Source organism: Myxocyprinus asiaticus, chromosome 39, assembly GCF_019703515.2.
Source record: "Myxocyprinus asiaticus isolate MX2 ecotype Aquarium Trade chromosome 39, UBuf_Myxa_2, whole genome shotgun sequence".
In the NCBI taxonomy this organism is placed as follows: Eukaryota; Metazoa; Chordata; class Actinopteri; order Cypriniformes; family Catostomidae; genus Myxocyprinus; species Myxocyprinus asiaticus.
Genome location: NC_059382.1, coordinates 15,473,731 through 15,496,686, shown reverse-complemented (window position 1 = coordinate 15,496,686; position 22,956 = coordinate 15,473,731). Strand labels below are relative to the sequence as shown.

General features: G+C 38.0%; 1 protein-coding gene across 1 annotated transcript; it reads left to right on the top strand.

Annotated features, from left to right (window-relative positions):
* Positions 1 to 1,600: 1,600 nt before the first annotated feature.
* On the top strand, positions 1,601 to 16,822 carry LOC127430268 (T-box transcription factor TBX4-like). The gene is made up of 9 exons (XM_051679967.1): positions 1,601 to 1,727; positions 5,987 to 6,132; positions 6,501 to 6,595; positions 9,869 to 9,988; positions 12,236 to 12,383; positions 14,810 to 14,962; positions 15,063 to 15,151; positions 15,232 to 15,467; positions 15,634 to 16,822. Exons 2-9 carry the CDS (start codon positions 5,989 to 5,991, stop codon positions 16,284 to 16,286), a joined length of 1,638 nt encoding a protein of 545 aa, XP_051535927.1. The 5' UTR covers positions 1,601 to 1,727; positions 5,987 to 5,988; the 3' UTR covers positions 16,287 to 16,822.
* The last annotated feature ends 6,134 nt before the right edge of the window (positions 16,823 to 22,956 follow it).

Genomic DNA, 22,956 nt, shown 5'->3' with positions numbered 1-22,956 from the left:
TTATTTTTTATTTTATTTATTTTATTTTTTTGCAGCTTATATTTTCTCATGAGAGATGGCTTAATATTTTATCAAACAGCAGTATTTTATGGAAAGAGGCTCCACATCATATTTGACAGCAAACGGTGTTGGAGGTACAGAAATAAATACCAACAATAGATGCTCACAGCTGGCTAGCCTAGAACACAAAGATATGCATTATAATCCTTTTCCGAAAAATTATTATTATTTATTACTATAAATATTAGTAGGCCTAGTAGTAGTGTGAGTGTTGAATAGCTCCCTAAAAGTTGAAAACGTTCTATATACTGTAAACATAAAACTGAAAGTCCTATTTAATGAATCAAATATGTAGAATATCACACATTGTAAACACACATTTTAGCTGAAATTCCAGAGGAAGTGCAGATTAACTTTCAAACTAAATGCAGTACTAATTCTTAAACCGTCTGAATAAAATATATCTAAACTGTTGTGGTCCAGAATTATCCTCAGTAGACAAGGGTAAAACAAATTCGCATACAAACGATACACATGCAATTTAATTACACCCCATTCACCAATCCTGCAAAATACAGTTTTGTCCCCTTGAAGAGGCCTGTCTCCTAACACCGAAAACCGTCTCCCCTCATTCTTAAACTATCATCCGAATTCATCAGATAATATGACCTGTTTGTAAAACTTACATTGGCGAGAATGACAAATGGTTTCGAGAAGGACAAATTCTGACTGTTGCCATTCATTTGGTCATGTCACCAGTAGATATTAGTCAAAGCCCTCACGGCCCTCGAACTTCTCCAGGTGATTTATTGATCTTTCAGCCTTATGCTTCGACCCATTTACTCTAAAACCGCAACCATATTTCACTGGAAATGCTATGACGTTTAACGAAATGCTCTGCAGATTTCATATTCAAACGTGTCTGCTTTTAAGCGGAACAAATACACGGAAAAATTAGGCCAAACAATTTTGAACTTTGGAATTAGAAATCTCATGACATTTAAAACCAGATGAATATGTAATATAGACTATCTGATGTTCAACCTGTTTCTGCCCGTACAAGCACCGTGTTCTCCTCAAACAGCATCTAGTGCTTTGGGACAATTTGTGAGTGCTGTGATGTAATTATTTCTGCGTCCCAATACATTGAGGTATTCATGAGTATAGCTGCATTTGAAGTTACTGATTTACTCATAGTCAAATCTATTCATAATAAGGAGAAGATGGAGCAAGTCATGCTGGACAATTAATACTCGCTTTCCTCATGAGAGAACCATTCGTTTTGAGTCGTGAGTCTGACAACTCTGTGCGCATCGGGTTGTTTCGGGTTTGGTGTTATTGGGAGCAACGTCAGCGATGAGGCACTGGGGGGAAGGAGTGAAGGAGTGAATGAGCCAAGTTATTCACCCTAGTTTTTTAGGGAACCAAGCTGTTCTGCGGATAGTCCGTGTTTCCAAGAAAACATCACGAACTAAGTTCCACTATTCACGTTTGTGACGAATCCTCTCCGGTGTTACAAGGCTACCAGCGGTATTTCAACAGAAGTAGACCCTGGGGAAGAGACAGCTCTATCTTGCTCACTATCAGATAGAGGGGATGCTGAGCAGCTATAGTGCACAGGACTGAACGACCCACCGGAACGGAACTTCCTGCTGTAATCTCGCATTGGACGGATTATTGCGGTTTGGAATGATATGGAGGATTTCAGAACATAATATTTTTATGAGGTAACATCAAATTTGTTCAGTAGGTCATATCCAGCTGCTCTGAAGCCTTGTACTGGGACTGAACCTCACTTAAATGTGCTCAAGATGCATGGAGGGCGGTAATGCGATTAGACGCAGTTGATGTATCTATCCTTCTTATCAAATTAACTGATCAGCGAGAAGGCGTTAGTCCTTCATGAATAAAGCTCTGATTATGGAATTCTCTTTAGCAACATCCGAAGATTGTCTGAAAATGCAAATAAGACTAGTAAGTGTGTCTAAACAACATCGTTACCTAAGGTTCCTATTACATTTAACATGTTACTGTAGACAAAACTATGCATTCTATTGTCTTCAACAAAACAAAACGAAAAACGTAAGTTTGATTAAGTTTAATTTCTGGCTTTGTCTTCTGTATGGACGTGTAGATGTGATCCATATAAAAAAAGAAGAGGCATGTATGTGCGCACTCAGTTATTTAGTTTTTAATTGATTTTTGGGAGAACATGTTAACAGATAATAAAATCTGATAATGCAGTTATTTTTATTGTCATCCTTTTTGCCGCCAGGGATGAAGCATATCAAAGGCCTTGCAGCAGCATCTTATTTGATTCGGATAGAAACAGCACGATGCTCGAAAAGCAATAACTGCATTTTCTTTCTTTCTTTTTTCGTTTAGAAGCCAATGTGCAAAACCTTGATACTCTCTGAAAACAACAAAATAGAGCAAGATAATGCAAAATAACAGAAATATTCACAATCACTTTTTAGACTAACTGCAGAAATTTAGCTGGAATTTTCTGTATTTTTATTTATTTATTTATTTTTTTTTTTTGTCGTCACGAAATTCACAGTTATTTTTTTCTGGAGAGCTGTTTTAATTAAATCAAAGCTATTATGTCTTTAAATATATACTTATGTAATTAAATATATACGAAAACAAAATGCTTTCATTCGTAATATAACTACCACATTAATTCAGTTTATACTACACCTAAATTAGAATTATGCCATATAAGAATATATATATATATATATATATATATATATATATATATATATATATATATATATATATATATATATATATATATAAAACTTCTCCCTTCAATCATTTTTTTTTTGTTTCTCACATTTTCATTTCGAAACTAAATAATAATAATAATAATAATAATAATAATAATAATAATTAAAAAATGCAGTGATATATTCAGATGAATCGCCTGAATTGGAAATTAACTCAAATTTACAAAAAACATTTGTGTAAATGATGAGCTGTCAAGACCAGCTAAATTTCCATAGCTAAAGTAGCTACACTTGAACAGGGCTATCACAATCCCAGCATTCTTCCTCGTGATGACAGTGACTAAAATCATGTAGTCATAGCCAAGGCCTACATACTAGTGGCTCTGAAAATATCCAGTATTGAGTAAACCTTTGCTCCCGTGAGAAGGAAATCTGTTGTCTGGCCATAGTAGGAGTCCATCGGCCTGGTCTCTGTAAAACACATTGTATCTACCAGAACAAAATGGCAGACCAAAAGATACTGAGCTGCTATAATAACATATATCAAAACTGTATAACAAAACCAGATCTGGGAGAATGACTCCCAAGCAATGAAATCGCTTCAGACTTTCAGTCAAAATAGATTAGTCAGGTTTCCAAAAGGAATTACTATGAACCTGGTGAAATTTGCCCATAAAACATGGCCAATATATAGTCCATCCTCAAATATTTATTGAAATTTTTTATTTTATTTTTCTATTTATTCATTTTTTTAATGTTTTTTTTTTTTTTTTTTTTTTTTTTTTTTTGGAAGAAGGGATATATTACAATTTGGCCCCGGTTCAACATTTTGGACAACTGGCTCTGGAAATAACCAGCCAACCCCAGTGTGCACAGAGCAGCATCTGCCAGGAATAGTTTAATGGATTATATGTATGGGGTGACAGAGATGTAAACAGAATTCTCGCTCACTTGGTTTAGTTAAACAGTGTTGCCTAAGTGAAAGGCACATTTTGGATTGGAAAAGTCCAGGGCTGCGTTTCCCGATAACAATTGATCTTAGCGGTTAAGAGCGTTTTCTACGAGCGATTTTACAAACTGCACTTAACATGAACAAGCAAGGACGCGCTTTAAGTGCTACTTAAGAGAGTCGCTGTCCATAAACGTGAAGTGCTGAAATGTGACCGCATAGTGCTGCTCGTCATTGCAACTTCATTATATTTGTGCGTAACTTTAAAAATGTTTGTAATTTACCTCGCTGGAAATATTTTAAAATATTTTCTTAAATGTACAACTTAATTCACTACATAATTGCATTTTGTTTTGCATATTTCTTTTACACAATCACTGCTTCGTTTATCAGATGCATTTTAATATTTTTTTTTTTTAAATTGCTCTGTGGGTCGAGATTAAAGCTTCCAGGATCAGCGAAGACAGCGGAGGCCTTGTGTATGGTCAACCCGAACTCACGAAAAGTCCTACATAATTTACCAGTTGGCTATTTGTATGACGTTGGACGCATAAGCTCGTACGACTTCATCACATGCAAATTCCCGGATGTCTAATGTGGAAGTAGGCGCGAGATCAGTGCACCAGGCGTTAAGGACATACTTATAAATATTATGACCTTACCCAAACCACTTATCTAAACTTAACCATTCAGTAGAGTGTGTAAACATGATAGGAAGCTGTTGTGTGTGACAGAAGCAAGTAATTGTCGCATATTAGATGGAAACGATGTCCAGTGACGTCATTGGCAGTAGTGAAGTCGCACCATATCATACGAATTAACCAAATTTAGAAAAGTCGTACGAATCCTGAGGATTTCACTGTGAGAGTGTGTTGCAAGGGTCCTGCTAATGACAAGCATTACTTGAACATAATGAGGTTCACCTTTATTGGAGCTGCAGTGGCGGATTTAGGCATGGGCAACATGGGCAGTTGCCCAGAGTGGCATCTTGTGGGGGGGGGGGGGGGGGGGGGGCGGTTATTATAACTTAGCTATAATAACAAATAACTTTTATTTGTTTACTTATTAATTTATCTGTTCATCCAATATTGGCTAACCATTTTATGCCTTAAAATTATTATTATTAGCTCTTTCAGTTAAAAAATAAATAAAATAAAACGTATGTAGGCTATACTGATATTAAATTAGCATAAAGTATAACTATAGGTGTTTAAATTGTAACAAGTGTAATTTCGCGTTTTTCCTGTAGATGTCTGCATAAATTTGTGTGCTTACGATGTTCTTAACGCTGTACAAGTACTCCAGAGCACCCGTTAATCTACGAGCATTTTCAAGTACTATTTAAATTACGATGCTTTTGGGAAACGGGCTGAAAACTAAGATGAATCGTAAAATGGATTCTACGATCTACTTAGGCTTACGATGCTTCTGGGAAATGAGGCCCAGAGCTGATTTGCTGTAGCCTCATGGTGCCTGTCAGACTTTATCTTTATTAGCTTTGGCACATGTCTGCCCAAGTTTACACTGAATCCCACTCTTCTCCTTTTATCTAAAGGGTTCACACTCACATTGTTTACATGTGTGAGATTAGGAGTGGGTCGGAGGGGATTGGCTTTCACCATGAGAGCAGTTTGGTGTCTGCCGTGTAGATAGGCAGCATTATGGAGGCAGTGTGCTGCAGTACAGAAATATCCTCACTGTGAGACAAACTTTTTGTGTGATGTCTGAGCATGAGCTGAGAAGGGGCGTGAGAGCGAGCTAAGTTTGTGACCTCCCTTAATGGAATCAGCAGTGTTTAGCACCCTTCCATAAAATTGAGGTGCCTAAATGCTGAAAGCGTAAATATTTAATCTGGCAATACTTTAGAACAAACGGATCTCGATCTGTTGCCTAAAATTAATAGGCAAGGTCATGTTATGAGGACAGACTTTGCCTCACAAAATGTAAATGTTAATGTAGCGTTATTTCTCATATTCTGCATCCCATGTCTTGTCTGTGTGTATATAATCAATTACAGCAGACCATGAGAGAACAAAGAGTAATAAAAGCATCTGTGGTAGTTTCATTATTCATATATCATGTCCTTTTTTAGCTTTTGCTAAAATTGTAACATTACAATAATTGTTGCAATTTGTTTTTCCTTAGAATAACATTTTTGATGGGCTATTTAATCAAACAAGAGAAACAATTATTTTCCATCTTAAAATAAGTGAATGCATGGGTATTCTGTTTTCTTTCTCCCAAGACATTGTGGAGCCCAATTAAATTTTTTTTTTTGTTTTTTTTTTTGTGGCTAATTTTACAGAAATGCTACAGGAGAAGGCCTTAGTGGTGGCTGATGAAGGCATGACCGTGGCCCAGTCCAGTGCGTGTCCTGAGCTTACCAGTGATTCCTCACATTTGGGCCTGCCTACAACTCCCAGCATTCCCCAGAACAATGAGCCTGACCAGGTAGCTAGTCAGTTGCATCTGTTTTATCCCTCCTGGTGTGTTTTACATTGTAGGTCTTCACATTTACTTAAAAGATGCAATGTAACATAACAGAGGAGGATGTAAAGGTTACACTTTGCTGTTTGTTCCTTAAAATGATGAGATAATTTAATTTTCCTATTCTCATTTTTGAAATAACACATTGCATGAAAATGCAAGAGCTTTAATCATAAAAGACGAAGGCACATTTTAATAAAAACCACTTAAAATAAAATTAATCATAATAAAATCTAATAAAAAGAAGCATTAGTCAAAAGCTTAACTTCAGGGGTTTTAATTGACACTCCTTTCATTCTTTTTTTTTTTTTTTTTTGTATGTGTACCTTCAGAACATTGAAAACATCAAAGTGATTCTTCATGACAGGGAATTATGGAAAAAGTTCCACAAGGCCGGAACTGAGATGATCATCACCAAAGCAGGCAGGTGAGAACATAGCATCATTTCTATTCACCTATGTTCTGAGATTTTAGATGTGGAGAAAGTGGTAAAGCAACAGGGTAACAAAAATATTTTATGTTTTACCAAGAGTCACATGATATGCTGAGGTTCAAATCGTTTTAATGGAATGTTTATAAAATATTATGCTGCCAAGTTAATGCAAGTCTGAATTCCTGTGCCTACAAATATCTAATTGAAAACCAAAAACACGGCTGCCCTGTGTTAGATTTAATGTGACCTATGGATTAAGAGCAGGACCCTAGATATTAAGCAGAGAATAAGTCAATGCTCTCTGCCAGTCTTAGCCAGTCGTTTCTCAGGGCTTCTCTGTGGAAAATGCAAAAGGTCACCACAATTTTTCTTTAATGCTGTAAGATTGTGAGGGATGGGCTTCCCCCTGTCCAACTGATAAAGTGCTCTAAGAATCCTTAAACCCTTTGAAGAGCCAAGGCAGTGTTCAGTCACACAGCTGCACAAAGAATAAGAACCTGTATTTCCATGCAACTTCAACAACAGATGGGCTCATTTCATTTTACATACTTTAGTGTATAATGAACGCCAGGCTCTGTTAAAGATGCTCAATATGTCAATCGAACCATGAAGCAGGAAGAGCTTTTCACTGTTTTATTTTATTTTGGGGGGGGGATATGACTTGTAGGACATTAGGCAGCCATTCACTGAACTGTAAATCTTGAGAAAACTCGGCAGGTTTTCTCCACACTGTCTCCCATTACACAAAATTGAGGCCAATTTCATGCAATGATTCTCATCGTGCTACATAGCAGGCTTGAGCTATTTCTGCACGGTATATGCTTTTCGACAGTATAGGTTTTAAGTGAATGATACACTCTTAAATAAAATTAATCACTACAAAATTCATAGTAACAAAAATTGCTTATAATAGTATTTTGTTTATATGAATTCCACCAAAGGTGAAACTCCAAAGAAATTAGGATAATTTCATTTTAAACCATTTCCATTTAGACATGAAGACTACAGTGGGTTTAAAAAAAAAATTAAGATACAAAATTACACTTTAGCTTACTTTAAAGAATGTAAAACAATTGTGCAGCCACGCGACTAGCACTACTAGCTATGCAGAAAAGTGGGTCATACAGAGCTGTGGTGCATCTGTGCGTGCTAAAGAAAATGTGATAGTGCGGGACATTCCAAATAGCTGAACTCTGCTACAACTCCAGTAGAGCCGACATGAGTGGCTTGTTAATGTGCATACGTGTCTGTAGCCCAGTCCTAAGCATGACTATTGAAAGAATCCGGCTGGTGTTAGTTGTACACAGCCCGTCAGAATGAGCATCAGCGGGGCTGATGAGAGAAGCAGGGTGCCCGGTTCGATAGCATCTCCCAGGCCCTAAAGGACCCCTCTTGCTTCATCATCCAGTGCCTTTTGATCTAAGCACTGCTGCCGTCTTCAACAAATAGCATGAAACACTGATAGAGCAGGCGCGCAAAAGCACTAAAAGAAACAGCTGGCATTATGCGCATGTTGACACTGATATGATACACTCTCAAACTCTCCATTTCTCACTGTCTTCCTCACACATATACATTGAAGCATAGGTCCAAATCACCTCCCAAAAACACACTGTGCTTTTAATAAAATAACTAAGAAAACTAAACTTATTCATCTGAAATAAATTTGACTCTCATGATACCGACATGATATTGACAAACTTAACACAACAGCTGTTAAGCAATAAGAAATACAGTGCTACAACGTGACTAGAGCAACAAAATACTTTCACACAGCCACTGTAAGGCCTCATTAGAAATGCCACGTGATCTACTGTGGCAGCAATTATGTCAAAGCGTAGCATACTAAATGGAAAGAGCATCCCTTATGTGTGATTGAGTTTTGTGTATGTAATAGTACGATTTGTTACATTCTCACTATTAGCACTGTAAACATTGTTATTTTTTTCTAACTTTTTTCAAATTTTTATTATACATAATAAAATAATGTATTGTTTATATATGCATATTTTGTACATTTGTACAACATTCTTGTAAGAACAAGCTAAAACCTTTTCATTTAATATATTTAACTCTTAAAGGAATATTCCAGGTTCAATACAAGTTAAGCTAAATTGATCACATTTGTTGTATAATGTTGATAACCACAAAAATGACAATGACAGACTGGGTTGCAGGACTGTTTAGCAGTTTGCTGTTTAAAGGTCTGGCTTTTAAAAAAGCACTCAAGAGTTTATATATCTTTTTGCAGATGAGATGAAAAAGAGAGGGTTTTTTTTTTTTTTTTTTTTCTTGTGAAGAGGTCACTTAAGGCAGCTTCATTGATGTGTTTTATGACAGTGTCTGCAATTTTAGCATATTCTGTCTGTCATCCCGGCTTCTCTTGTATCTGAGCAAAATGGAGTTCCCACATTTTACAGAGCTGCCCTTTCAAAACAGAGTCAATCCCTACAATATATATCTGCCCAAAAGCAAATCAGGACCAGGTACGGATCATGATTCCATATATGGGGATGCAGAGGATAACAGTTACATTTTATGCTTTAGATTTAATGAATTTTTGAAGTGTAGCTTTTTATAGTATACATTACTTTCAGCTGAGCCATTTCTGTGTGATGCTTTGCAGAGGGTTGTCTGGGGATATTGGAGCACTCAGCCTTTGAGATTTAAGGGAACTTTTGTGCTTCTTAAACAACTAATCTGTCCTAAAAACAGGTTAAGCTGTTATTGGATCACTAATCGTGTACTCATCCTCCCAAAACAAACACTTCCCGTGATTCTCTTGCACTTAAGGTCTGTTAAAACCCTCGAAAAAGCCGATAAGACTGTCTCATCCATGCTTACTGTCAGCACTCAGCTGTTGCTCACGCACCCTGGCCTTAGTCCGATTTTCATTAGGTCGTTTGGAGGAAAAAGCTCTTCCTGTAATGAGCATTGAAGACAGCATTGAGATACCTGACACAAATAAGTTAAGCCTGCGTAGATGCGATTGAAAGAGAATGACCTCAGTAAGGACAAAAGCGTATTAACACCAAGTTTTCAAGTTCAATCTAAATGGCATTTAAACCAAGTCCATATTTGTATGTAAATAAAACAGACTTTTGTTCTGTTGGAACATACAAATAGAATGAATTTCAGGGACCTATGAGCTGAGGTTCAAAGAACAGAAGGCCATCATATATTTTATATGTGTCATAATTTCTATCGGTACAGTATATAGTCTGGCACAATTTATAACCCAGATGACATCATCTCCAATCTCTTTAGACGGATGTTCCCCAGCTACAAAGTCAAAGTCACAGGGATGAACCCCAAGACCAAATACATCCTTTTAACTGACATTGTTCCAGCTGATGACCATCGTTACAAGTTCTGTGACAACAAGTGGTGAGTTTAATGTCCCTTTTCCATCTTTAAAGTTTCCACACTTGGGCGGTCATTCATTTTCAGGTCCAAGACAGATTTCTCTCTTTAAATTTCTCTTGCTATTGATTGCCAAAGTACGAATGCACAATAATGTAGAACAGATCTCTCTTTGTGTCATGATCTTGCTACTTTAGTCTTAGTTTATTCTTGTTGTGGTGGGATCATGACAGTCTCCTCCGCCCAGTGGTTATGTTTGTACATGTGCTTGTGTTTTCTTTCTCCTCATGTCTCCCACAGGTGCAGCTCAGCAGTGCAATCTGCGTTGCCATGGTTTGTGCTGCTCGTTAATAGATCAGCGGCACCTGTCTCCTATCTCCTTTTTCCTTTTTAAACCCCTCTTGTGTTCAGTCTTGTGCCAGATTGTTTTTGTGTCAATTGGTTCCTGTTCAGTCCTGTCTGCAGTCATTTTTTTTTTTTTTTTTTTTTGGGGCTCTGTTTGTTCTCCCCTGTGAGAGTTTTTGTTTTAGTTTTCTTTCTTGTTGGTTTTGTTTTTGCATTTTCAGTTTCCCTCCCTTGTGAGGTTTTGTTTATATTCTTTATTTTTTAAATAAAGCCCATTACACTTGCCTCCTGCATTTGGGTCCTTCCCTCACTTCACGCTTTGGCACATCATGACACTTTGCTCTGAAATACTGTAGGATGTGCTTTGCATTAAACTATCTTCCATTAACCATTTTAATTTCAAAATAATCATAATGGCCACATTCTGGAAAGTTGCTTATGGATACTTGACCATGGGTTGACAGTGACTGGATCACATCTAACTGTAACTGTTCTGTTGAGGCACCCTCTAACTTTATAAACAAGATTGCATTGCAAAAGGACAAAAATTATAATGTTTATACTCCGCTGCCTTTGCTGTTGTGAGGCAATGCATGCCTTGAGTGGACAGATGCTGTACAGTAGTTACACTTTTCGGTTAACTATATATATATATATATATATATATATATATATATATATATATATATATATATATTTGATAATTAGAATCATTACTAACAGCAATAATTGTAATTAATTATTGATTTATAAATAATCTAGTACAGTCAATATTATCATTAAAAGTTCTTCCTGAGATACTTTGCGATATTGAATATTTAGTTAATAGAGCACATCAAATCTTTAAAAAATAAAGTTCAAATAGTTCATCCAATAAAAACAGTTTTATTGCATTTATTTTCCATGGAAGAAAACACACTTTACTTACATATTTGTTAGCCAACAATTTGATATATACATCTTTGCAGTTTATCCATACACTGCTAGCTCTGGCTGTAGATTGTCATTAGCACACAGTTAATTACTGTAGGTCACAGCAGGCAGTCTGTCAAAACCAATGGGCTTAAAACAGCTGGGTGATGCATATTGTCCTCTTTGTGACCCTGTATCTTTGGCAATGCCACTAGATATCGACAATATCCAACCATGCAACTATGCAGCAATTGGCACTACAAATAAATCAAATCTACTTATTTCCAGCATGGAAAAAACAAAACAATGAAAAAATAAATAAATAACTATACCACACAAATCTCAATAAATTGCATGTTTTGTCAAGAGAACCAGTATTTGATGTCCATTTGTCAAAATCTGGTATGGGCTGCAAATTCAGCATTTGCCAGCATTGGTTCTGGAGATCCTCAGCGACACCTCTAAGGCACACAATTAGCAGTGATGTTATGGTCAAAGCAGTCATCACAAGTCATTGGGAATTACTCCTATACTGCCATGGACATAACCACTCTGAATCTGTCATTAAATGTACAGATGTTCTGCATAAAGCAAGCCTTTCCCTAGACTGCTGCTATAATCTATAGTATTTGTGTGACACTGAAAAAAGCTTTCTTTTAAAAGCAGTATGGCCATGGCATGCTGTCAAGAGGTGTCAGATAGTTATGTAGTGCTAGAACAGAATCTTTGTTTAACACCATATGACCAGGGACAACTGAATTTGTCTCCGCAACAATATTGCCATAGAACAATCTGCAGTTACGTGCCTTGCTCAGGGGCACAGTGGTGATGTCTCATAGCTGACTACCTGTGGGGACTGAACCAGCAAACTTCTGGTTACTAGTCCTGAGCCTTAACCACCACAATCCAATCCACACCAAATCACTCACTGTTTGCTGCAGGTCTTCAAGTATTGCTAATGCTCTTTCGTGTTGGCAGCACACTGTTATATTGGTCTCTCGTTCTTTTTAATAGGATGGTGGCAGGAAAAGCAGAGCCCGCCATGCCTGGAAGACTCTACGTCCACCCAGATTCTCCCGCAACAGGGGCCCACTGGATGAGACAGCTGGTCTCCTTTCAAAAGCTAAAGCTCACAAACAACCACCTTGATCCATTTGGGCATGTGAGTGGCTTTTAATAAACCTTTTTTCTACAAATGGAAAAAAATGGTTTCAATCATTAAATGTACAAAATTTGGACTTTTAATAAAAAGTTCACTTGATATGAGCTTATGAAAGGAAGAGGATAGTGTGAGAAAAAGAGATTTTCAAAACAGACTAAGTGGGGTAACAACTTTTGCATGAATTTATACATTATGCTAAATTCTTCCCAATGAACATAATGTTTATTTGTTGATTAAGAACACAAAAAAGCCTCTTTGTTCTTTATAAGTTTGTTTGTGCCATGATATCATGGTAAGACTCTCGACTATGGTACTCCAAAATCCACAGAAGGGGGACTATGCTAGTGAATGGCAGATATGGTGAATGGAAATTTATCTTTTTAATCAGACACACACCCAGTGAAGAACAGTTTTAGTGCACTTACCATAGAAAAATCTACTTTACATGGATAGACAATTGGAGAGCAGAACAAATACACCTCACGTGAGAGCCGAGTCATCTGAAGAGAGTAGAGAAGAGAAACAGTGGAGCAGAGGTGAGGAGTCTGACCATGGCAGCACTGCCCAGAAGGACCCAGTGGACCTAGCTTGTCTTAGACAATCACATCAGAAGCAAGCTCATTAGGTTCATAACCTGTCAGAACAGCACAAAGTTGGCCTGTCAGGATTAGTTGAATGCCTAGGAAGTGATAAGGGCGAGTAATGAGCCCGGCATGAGGTTGCTAAGCTCTACTGACGCCCACACCAGCAGGGACACTGCGGCTAGCCAAGAGACCCAATACAGACTGGCACCACAGCCAGGCTAGTTCTTACCACACAAGTCACAGTCAATATATACACTAAAGTCCTGCATTACACACCAATGTAAATCAAAGACATCAATGGATCAAACAGCAAAATGTATCTGTCAATTGTACAACATGACCAAATTTAGATGCCATTGTTTCTGTGTACTGATCTATACGCAAATTCTGCTGTACAGTTATTCTTCAGAGTTTGGGAGTGGGAGTGATTTAATGCTGTTTCCTCTCCGCCATGCTTTGATTTCCCTTACTAAGCCACTGTCTGCACAGACACCAGCCCATTCGGCAAGTGTGTCTTTAGCCGAAATCGGTATACGTTGACCGAATTTGAAAACACTGCCTCCAGAGGCTAAAGCGGTAAGTTTTTCAGAGCATATAAACTAGTGTGACACCCATTAATATCCAGGAGAGGTCGCCAGAAGCCAGTTGTAAAAATAATTGTTTTCAGCTGAACAAGGTGTAAAACAGTGAGGTAAATGCTTATTTTATTAATCTACCCCCCAACCAAAGCCCAAATCTAACCCTAACCATTAGTAGAGACAAAATGCAATGTTAGGGATAAAAATACAACCTCCTTATCATGCTCGTATTGTATATACAAACGTGATTACTTCCTCGTTTGAATGGGGATTGAACTGTGGTCTCCCATGCAACTGATGCAACACGCTACCAGTCGTGCCATGAGCCACGAAAGTAATTGTTGTTGAGCCGTTCCAAATATGTCCGATGGGAGATAGGGCATGTCAGTGAGTCGGCATACTGTTGCTGATCCTAGGGTACCGGAACCTTCGGAAACAGCATGCCGACTTCCCGTGTGATTATGTTGCATGCCACCCAACACCCAAAGATATTTGCAAGCTCTCTGTAGACTGAATGCACAACATTTTTTCAATGCATTACCATCTAACTTTACGGCCACATGACAACTTCTACCTCCAAATATAGATCTTGGATTAAAAGAAAAGAGGAAGATGAAAGGCACAGGACAACCTTGCAGTTTTCATTGATCAGACAAAAGTGCTTGATTAATACACTTGGACAGCAGACATCCCTGCATCTGAACCACCAATGCAGATCACATGGTATTACCTCAAGATGCCAGCCAGCCAACCAGGCAAAGGTCACATGTGTCTGCACTCAACCAACAAAGCGCTGAAACCATTGATTTGGCTGGGGCTACCGTCTATCTGTGTGCAGGGGGGGGGGGTTGACCTGGGGGAAGGGGAGATTGACCTGGGGTTGCACTCTGTGCACTAGTGGTTCTGAGTGCAGCAACGAAGAGAGCTGCCTTACTCTCTGTCTGAGAGTCGGCATAACAAAAGGAAAGGCCTTGATGCTCATTGGCACTGACAGAACTGTGTTGAGGATGACCCTAACTAAATGCTTCACTGAACACTGAAAACATGGATGCACTGAGCAGACTGGTGCTAGAACACTACTATCAAACACATATACACAAAAAAATCAAATTGGATTGCTTGCATGCAACATATTTATTGATCCTCACATATGGTGAGTTAATATACTGTAAAGAAACTTTGCATTTGCAAATGTGTGTATATTTATATACACAAAATAATGGAGAAATTCTGTTCTAACATAGGCTTGCATTTTTCTTTACAGATCATCTTGAACTCTATGCACAAATATCAGCCCAGATTACACATAGTGAAAGCTGATGAAAACAATGCCTTTGGCTCTAAGAACACTGCCTACTGCACACATGTCTTCCATGAGACAGCTTTCATCTCGGTTACATCCTATCAGAACCATGAGGTACAAAGAGAACCCTTATCATATAGTGACACACAATTCAATGCACCTGCAATATTTTTCTAAACACTACACAAATTTTAATTTGTTTCTTTCTTTACAGATCACCCAGTTAAAAATTGAGAACAATCCTTTTGCCAAAGGTTTCCGTGGCAGCGACGAGGGTGATTTGCGTGTGTCCAGACTTCAAGGGTAAGATTTTTATTTAAAATATGCTGCATAATGCGCAAAATAGATACAGTACATTACTGATCAAGTGTCCCTTTTCCTAGGAAAGACTACCCTGTGATTTCTAAGAACATGGTTCGACAGCGGCTTATCTCATCACACGGCCATCTGTCAGGAAAACTGGGTGCAGGTGTTCTGAGTAGCCACCCACAGGTTGTTTCTCACTATCAATATGACAGTGGCGTCCCCCTGCCAAACTCTGATTCACAAGAAGCTCTTTCGAACTCCTTCCCTTCTAGTCGGGAATCCAGCCTTATTTACCATTGCTTCAAGCACAGAGGTACAGGGTTGTGGCAAACACCTTTTATCAATCACTTTTTGTTCATCTTAAAGCAAAGAGATTTGCTTAATTATTTATTAATTCTTTTAGTTTTTGAAGTGAATTTTTAAAAATGGTATGTATTTCCAAATTTTGTTGTTCACCCAGAGATGTTCTTGTCTTTTAGATAACACAAAGCACTTGGAGCTAGGATGCAAACGTCCCTATCTGGCCACAACAGCCTCTGCAGTTTCAGAGGAGCATTATTTCCGCTCTCCTCCATCCTATGAACCACCCCTGCTGTCCCATCCATACTGCAGTGAAGCTTTGGGTTCTAGAGAGGCATGCATGTATGGAGGAACTGAGGGAGAGGCAGGGGGCACAGTGTGTACAGATGACCTACAAGCACCCTCACTGAACTGCAATATGTGGGCATCAGTGCAACCATACCCACGTTATGGCATGCAGACTATGGAGGCAATGCCATACCAACCCTTCACGGCCCACTTCAATAGCACAGCCACTGCTGCCTCTGTGGTTCCTCACCACTCTCCATCCATGCAGCGTTCACATCCGGCACCACATCCTGACCTAGTCACTTTCACCACACAGTGTGCACTTCCACACACACCATCTTCATCATCATCCTCCTCCTCTGGCTTTACCTGCCGTGACAGAGCTGCACATTTCTCCCCGTATAATAGGAAAGCTGGGTCACCATTGCATTCACAAAGGGATTTCATTGCCTATCCAGCCCATAGCCCTACTTCAACCCGAGAACCAACCTATCAGTACCAAACAGGCCTGAGCAGTGTTGGGTCCCATTGGACTGACAGCTGAGTAACCCATATCATCATTTAACCCACAGCCTTCAACAATGACATTCCTCTTCTTCTCTGAACAAGTGCAATGAGATTGTTTAGCCATACAGCCAAGATGCTACATTGTAAAGCAAGAGCCATAAATCTATTTAGCCTCGTAGTATAGGATGGCCAAAATATGTGGCACTGTGTATTTATCTGAATTTGAGATGTTGCAGTTGAATGTTCAGGTGATGATGTCGAGCACTAATAGCACCTAATGAACTATGCTGACATCAAGATCCGTGAAACGTTTCAGTGCCAGATTTATGTACTAAGCACAAAGTGTGTGCCAGTTGTACTGATGCTATGGCAGGGGGATTTAGGCCACGTCCACACCAATTCCTTTAATTTTGAAAATGCATTGATATTGCTATGTTTACACCGCTCATCCACAATGAAACAACATTTTTCTCCTTTCAAAATACCCTCTCCATAACTGCATCCTTTAAAAAACGATGACATAAGGAGTTTTCAAACTAAATCGGATTAGTGTGAATGTGGCCTTAGTGTATTGGGTGCATAAATTAAAAATTCATGTCAGTGTCAGATTATATATATATATATATATATATATATATATATATATATATATATATATATATATATATATATATACACACACACACACTACCGTTCAAAAGTTTGGGGTCACTTGCCTGAAATGTTTCTCATGAGCTTAAAAACCTTTTGATCTGAAGGCATATAATTGTGACAACATATTAATTTATTTAATGAAAAAACTAAACTTTTATTTAAAAAAAAAAAAAAAACGTTTTTGAAATGGATGCCTTGGACCGAATAATTAAGAAAAGCAGCCACTAAGTGCCCAGCATATAGATGGGAACTCCTTCAATACTGTTTAAAAAGCATCCCAGGGTGATACCTCAAGAAGTTGGTTGAGAAAATCTAGGCAAAGTGTGGCCACTTTGAAGATGCTAAAATATAACACAGTTTTGATTTATTTATTTTTAGTCACAACATAATTCCCATATTTCCATTTTTATTATTCCATAGTTGTGATGACTTTACTATTATTCTAAAATGTGAAAAAAATAAAATAAAATGAAGAATGAGTAAGTGACCCTAAACTTTTGAACGGTAGTGTATGTATATATATATATATATATATATATATATATATATATATATATATATATATATATATCCCCTTTTCTCCCAATTTGGAATGCCCAATGCCCACTACTTAGTAGGTCCTTGTGGTAGCGCAATTACTCACCTCAATCTGGTGGCGGAGGACAAGTCTCAGTTGCCTCCGATTCTTGGACCGTCAATCCATGCATCTTATCACGTAGCTCGTTGTGCATGACACCGCGGAGACTCCGCATGTGGAGGCTCAGGCTACCCTCCGCGATCCATGCACAACTTACCACGCACCCCATTGAGAACGAGAACCACTTCATTGCGACCACGAGGAGGTTACCCCATGTGACTCTACCCTCCCTAGCAACCGGACCAATTTGGTTGCTTAGGAGACCTGGCTGGAGTCACTCAGCATGCCCTGGATTCGTACTCACGACTCCAGGGGTGGTAGTCAGCATCAATAATATTCATGTTATTCATCTGATGGCCCCAGTGTCAGATTATATTGAGAATCTTAGTTTTTAGTTAACCTTAACAACCTTAGTTACTGAGGCATCCTTCTTCCTCTTGTAATGTTAAGAGTGTGTTAAACCTGTGCCAAGCCAAAATATTGGTTGAGGAGTTCTTTTGCAGTGTGTTAACAGAATCCATATTATTTAATATTAACACAATAAAGTATAAAAAAAAAAAGGGATTTTCGATTTTAAGTATATTGCTAATTTACTGAATATGTCTTTGTAATCCAACAACATCTATGCAGTGATTATGTATTAAAATATCTGACCCTCTGCCATAATCAAACCATTTGCAGTTAGATGAAATGAATGCAGACTCAAATATGTCTTGGAAATCTTCAGCACAGTAGAGTTGGATGAGCTCTTATGCAATTACTCATATTTTATAGGACCATGTCTCTGAATGGAGTTTAAGGCCAACTGAACTATGTGCTGGTAGAGAAGGGTTTGAGCATAATCCAAACGTGTGCAATTAGTCCAATGGAACATCAGAGAAGTTCCTTGCAACCAGATGGAAGCTTTAAGAATGATCATTAAGCCAAGTGGAGAGAAAAATGGAGAAGAACAGAGAACTCCACTGAAGTCCAAAAACTTAACTGGCTGGGTTGGAAAATCCTTACAAGATTGAAAATGTAAAACAGCTTCTTCAGGCAGGCAGCCACAAGGCAAATTCAAAGAGGATCACAAAGGGTACCACTGGTAGGCCAGCATCTCTAATGAAGGAAAACAGGATGTTTTAAGGGAGCATATGGTTATGACAAAATGACAAAGTTAATTTAGCATGTAACCAAAAATCTCAATGGGCATTTGAGTTATTTTTACACACCTGTAGAATAAACTGTAGCTTTTTGTGGTCTCCCATTATGAGTTCATTATGTAGCAGTGTGTCCAAGGCCTCCTGTTTAAACTGTACAAAGCACAATAAAGTACAGCAACTTCTTAATATGTGGCACAATATGTGTGAAGTACATGCCATTACAATTCCACATAATAAGTCAAACAACTAACCTTGAGAGAGAGAAACAGAAAGCAGAAGAGTAGAATCTTGATTCTACAGCAGATGCAGCTGTGCTCAGTCTGTTTTCTGTCCTGTCACAAATTAAATGATGGCAATAATAAAGCATTGTTAATTAACGTAACAAAAAAATAAACAAAATAAACAAAAACAAAACAAAGATCTACAGACCTATTGGTATCACAAAAAAATTTAAACCCACCTCCTTGTGTTTGATGCTGGGTTTTTGAAGACAAGGTCAGAAGGTAAAATTAGGATTCCAGGTGTGTGGTATTTGTGAATCGTGTGCTGATATTCGGTCATGTGATATTGCGACGTGTTTTTGATGTGTATAATGAATGTTTTGTTTTTTTAACAGACCATAAGATTATTAACAATGGCCATCATACAAGTTATCATTCCTAAATATAAATAAATAAATCTGCATATATGAAAACTATGTAAATACTTTGTTTAATCATTCTGGTTAAGAGTATGTACTAAATTCATATCGGTACATTTTCAAGTATGATTTACAAATTGATGAACAGAAGTGACAGGTTCTATGATTTTTATGACTCTAACTACAAAACAAAAACAAAGCGAGGTAAATTTGTATAATGATGTGCATTTTCTCAGAACATAAGGCAAAACATGCAGTCTTATTAAAATGTTTAATTACCGTCTTTTGACCAAAATAAAAAGGAGCAAAAGTTGATTCCTCTGAATAAGTCCCAAGGTATTGATTCTGAAGCAGAACTGGACTGCTAATATGGAACCAACCAAATCTAAGGGAAGGAAGGAGAATGAGAACATCAGAGATTCTGTCTCTTTGAAATGCCCCAGAAGCATTTTGATTTACATAAATGATACTCTGTCCAAGAATGAATCCCATAAAGACAAAGGACACATGAGCATAAAGTAAATATCATTGCATTATACATAACTTTAATGTCATGCAGTCTGGTTTTTGAATGGGTTCAAGAACAGGAAGTGTCATGTGGGACTTTAATATGCTTTTAAAACTGAAACACTCTCCCATTCTAAATCCCATCTGATAAATCTAGGATCACTTAAAAGGAACCCTCATTGTCACCTGATCAAAACTTAGCTGGCCTTTTTTTTAAACCAAGGCTTTGGTAGCACATAAAAAGACAAACTTGACCTATAAGATTCATGTGATTTAACTTTCCACATAAAAAGCAGTCTATCTCTATTAAAAGAGAGCCAGGCTTAAGCCTCACATAGAATACTCTAGCTTACAGTATCTATCGAATTTGGGACTTGTGGGGCATCTGGAACTCATTGGAGAAGATCTGGTTGAAGCTCTCCCTTGCCCTCCACTTGCAGCTTCCCACTGTCGTCCCTAAATCCCGTCTGAGAGCTGCCTTGGCTAGGCACTCTCTGACCCAGAAGCTTAAGTCACTCCTCCTTGTAAAAGCTGGAACCACGCTTTAAATACTTGGAGGAGATTTAATATCAAGTCCATTATGGCCTTTCTGGAGCCCAGTAAATAGTCAATTAGTGGATAATTCTGATTCGATACACATGTAGCCAGATCCGCTGGGGCGACCAGGCAGCTTTGCATTCTGCTGGCCCCGCCAACACTCCCTGGATGAAAAAAGTGGGTGTCTGAAAAGGTAGGGGGACCACATGGAGCTGTCACCTGCCCATTTGCAGCAGGCATGCTTATTGTTCTTTCAGTGATTGGGATAAAAAATTAAATTGTAATCCCTGAAGCAAAAGTTGTTTGTGGTATTGCTTCTAGGAATGGGAGGGGAAGTTGACTGATCTTAGAATAGAGGGTGGGATTCATGAGGAGGGCCAAATTAGGAGATTCAAGTCCAACTCAAATGGTGGAAATATGGCGGTATCCCTTGATCAAAAGGTACATCTGGTGGACTCCAATAAAACATAAACCCAACTGTAGAAAACTGGGTCCGACATTGCTGAGTGGCTTTGGATAAAAGGGCCAATAAAAATTAATAATTGCATTATATGCACACCAGTTTACTAAAAAAAGGGTGGATGGATTAATCTTTTATCCATTGTATTGAATAGAAGCCTCTGAGGTCGATATATTGTGTGTCAAAATGGCCAAAGCTCAGATTTGGAGAATAAAATTCCACTACAGGCTTTTTTTTTTTTTAAACAATTGACTATGCAACCAATTACAACAAAGCTTTGCAAAGCGTGCAATGTTGACCTGTATCCAAATGTATTCTTCACTGAAATATGAAGGGGGTTATGGAGAGGGTATTTTGAAAGGAGAAAAATGTTGTTTCTTTGTGGATGAGCGGTGTAAACATAACAATATCAATGGGGTGGACGACTACAATTACATAGTCTTCAAATTATTTCACTGCAGCATTGCATTTGTTGCATTTATTAAAGCTTGCCAGTGGCTTAGTGTGTTAACATTTGTGTGTGTGTAGTAATGGAAAGAATGTGATCTGTATTTATATAAAGCGTGAACATTTTCGTGAAAGCTTATGCGCAGATCAGATGTTCAAAACCTCTTTGCTCTTAGATTCTTTTGAGTCTAGACAGCCAATCAGCTCTCAATACACCAAGGGCAGCCCCTTTCTCAAGCCTCCCAATCTTAGCACAGCATCCTAGAGTGTGGGTACTGGAACAAGAGGGAACATAACAACGCAGTGCTGCACAGTGTGAGCCAACCAGTGAAAGGGTTCTTGCAGTTTACACATGACTTATCAGCAACCAATCAGTGTTAAATGAGAAAGCTGAGTCTGCTAGCCTCTTTCTTTTATCTGTGGTACAGCTACTGTACTGGTCAAAGGAAATAGATCAGTTTCATCAGTCACATGATCAGGCCCATAATTAGGTATTGGTTATTTTGAGAAGGTGAATCATTCGTATTAAGTAATGAGGAGATCAATGTGGGCTTGATGTGACTTACACAACAAAATTCCAATCCTCAATGTTTCAACTGATCTCACTATAGGTTCATGGCAGATTAGAAATGAGGCTGAGTTTACAATAGCTGAATTCTTCCTTTAACAGGTCCAAGCCTTTGACTTTCACAACACCACTCTTTGAAGGCATTAGCCATTTAAGTAAGTGGAAAACCAATTTGTTTAAGCTTGTGGCACTGTTTATGTTTCCTTCACATGTACTAGTTCTTTTATTACAACAGATATATCATTTATTTTACCAAAATAACAAATGAAGGAATTCTGAAGACTCAACTGAAAAGACCCAACATCGACTGTCTGGAGTGGATTTTACACTGCTTTAATGAATAGGGACAGGTCTCTTTACAACCACCTGGAGTGCCAATCCCCTCTACTGGCAGAATACTGTTACTGCAGAACCATGGAGGTGAAAAACAAATAAGGCTGAATAATTAACAATTGAATAAAAATGTTTGAGTTGTTAACATATCTTAAAGTAACCCTTTATTGGTTATTCATAATTAAAAAAAAAAAAAAAAAAAAAAAACACTGAGGAATGTGATTCTCAAAAAAAAATGTAATGTTTAGCTTAAGAGCTTTTCAATTCCCTAGGTATGTAAAGCGAAATCAGTTGAAATCACATGGTTGGAGAATCAACACTTGTGTGCTGTACTTTTAACAGATCTAAGATATATAAAAGTGAATTATATTCAATGAGTCCTTGGTTTTATCACAGCATGGGCCATGTCTATCCCAGAATCACCTCTGTGACTTTAATATTGTTCCCAGGAGAAGCTCGCAATTCCATATACATCTGCTACGTCCACCTGTGGGCTTACTGAAAAACTCACAGGTCCAGGTTAGCAGCATACGCAAATACAAATTTATCACCGTATCTGACACATTGAAGGAATGAGAGCTGTGTTCGGGAAACTATGTAACAAAGAGTTAAACAAAAACTATAAAAGCATAACATATTGAGACTGACTGTCATGGACAAGAAAGCACTTATATTACAGACACAAGACTACAGTCAAATTTTGCAAAGTGAAATAAAATGTATTCATATACACATAGCATTCGGTCTATAACTCAAAGCAATAATTAATATCTTGCTCTCTC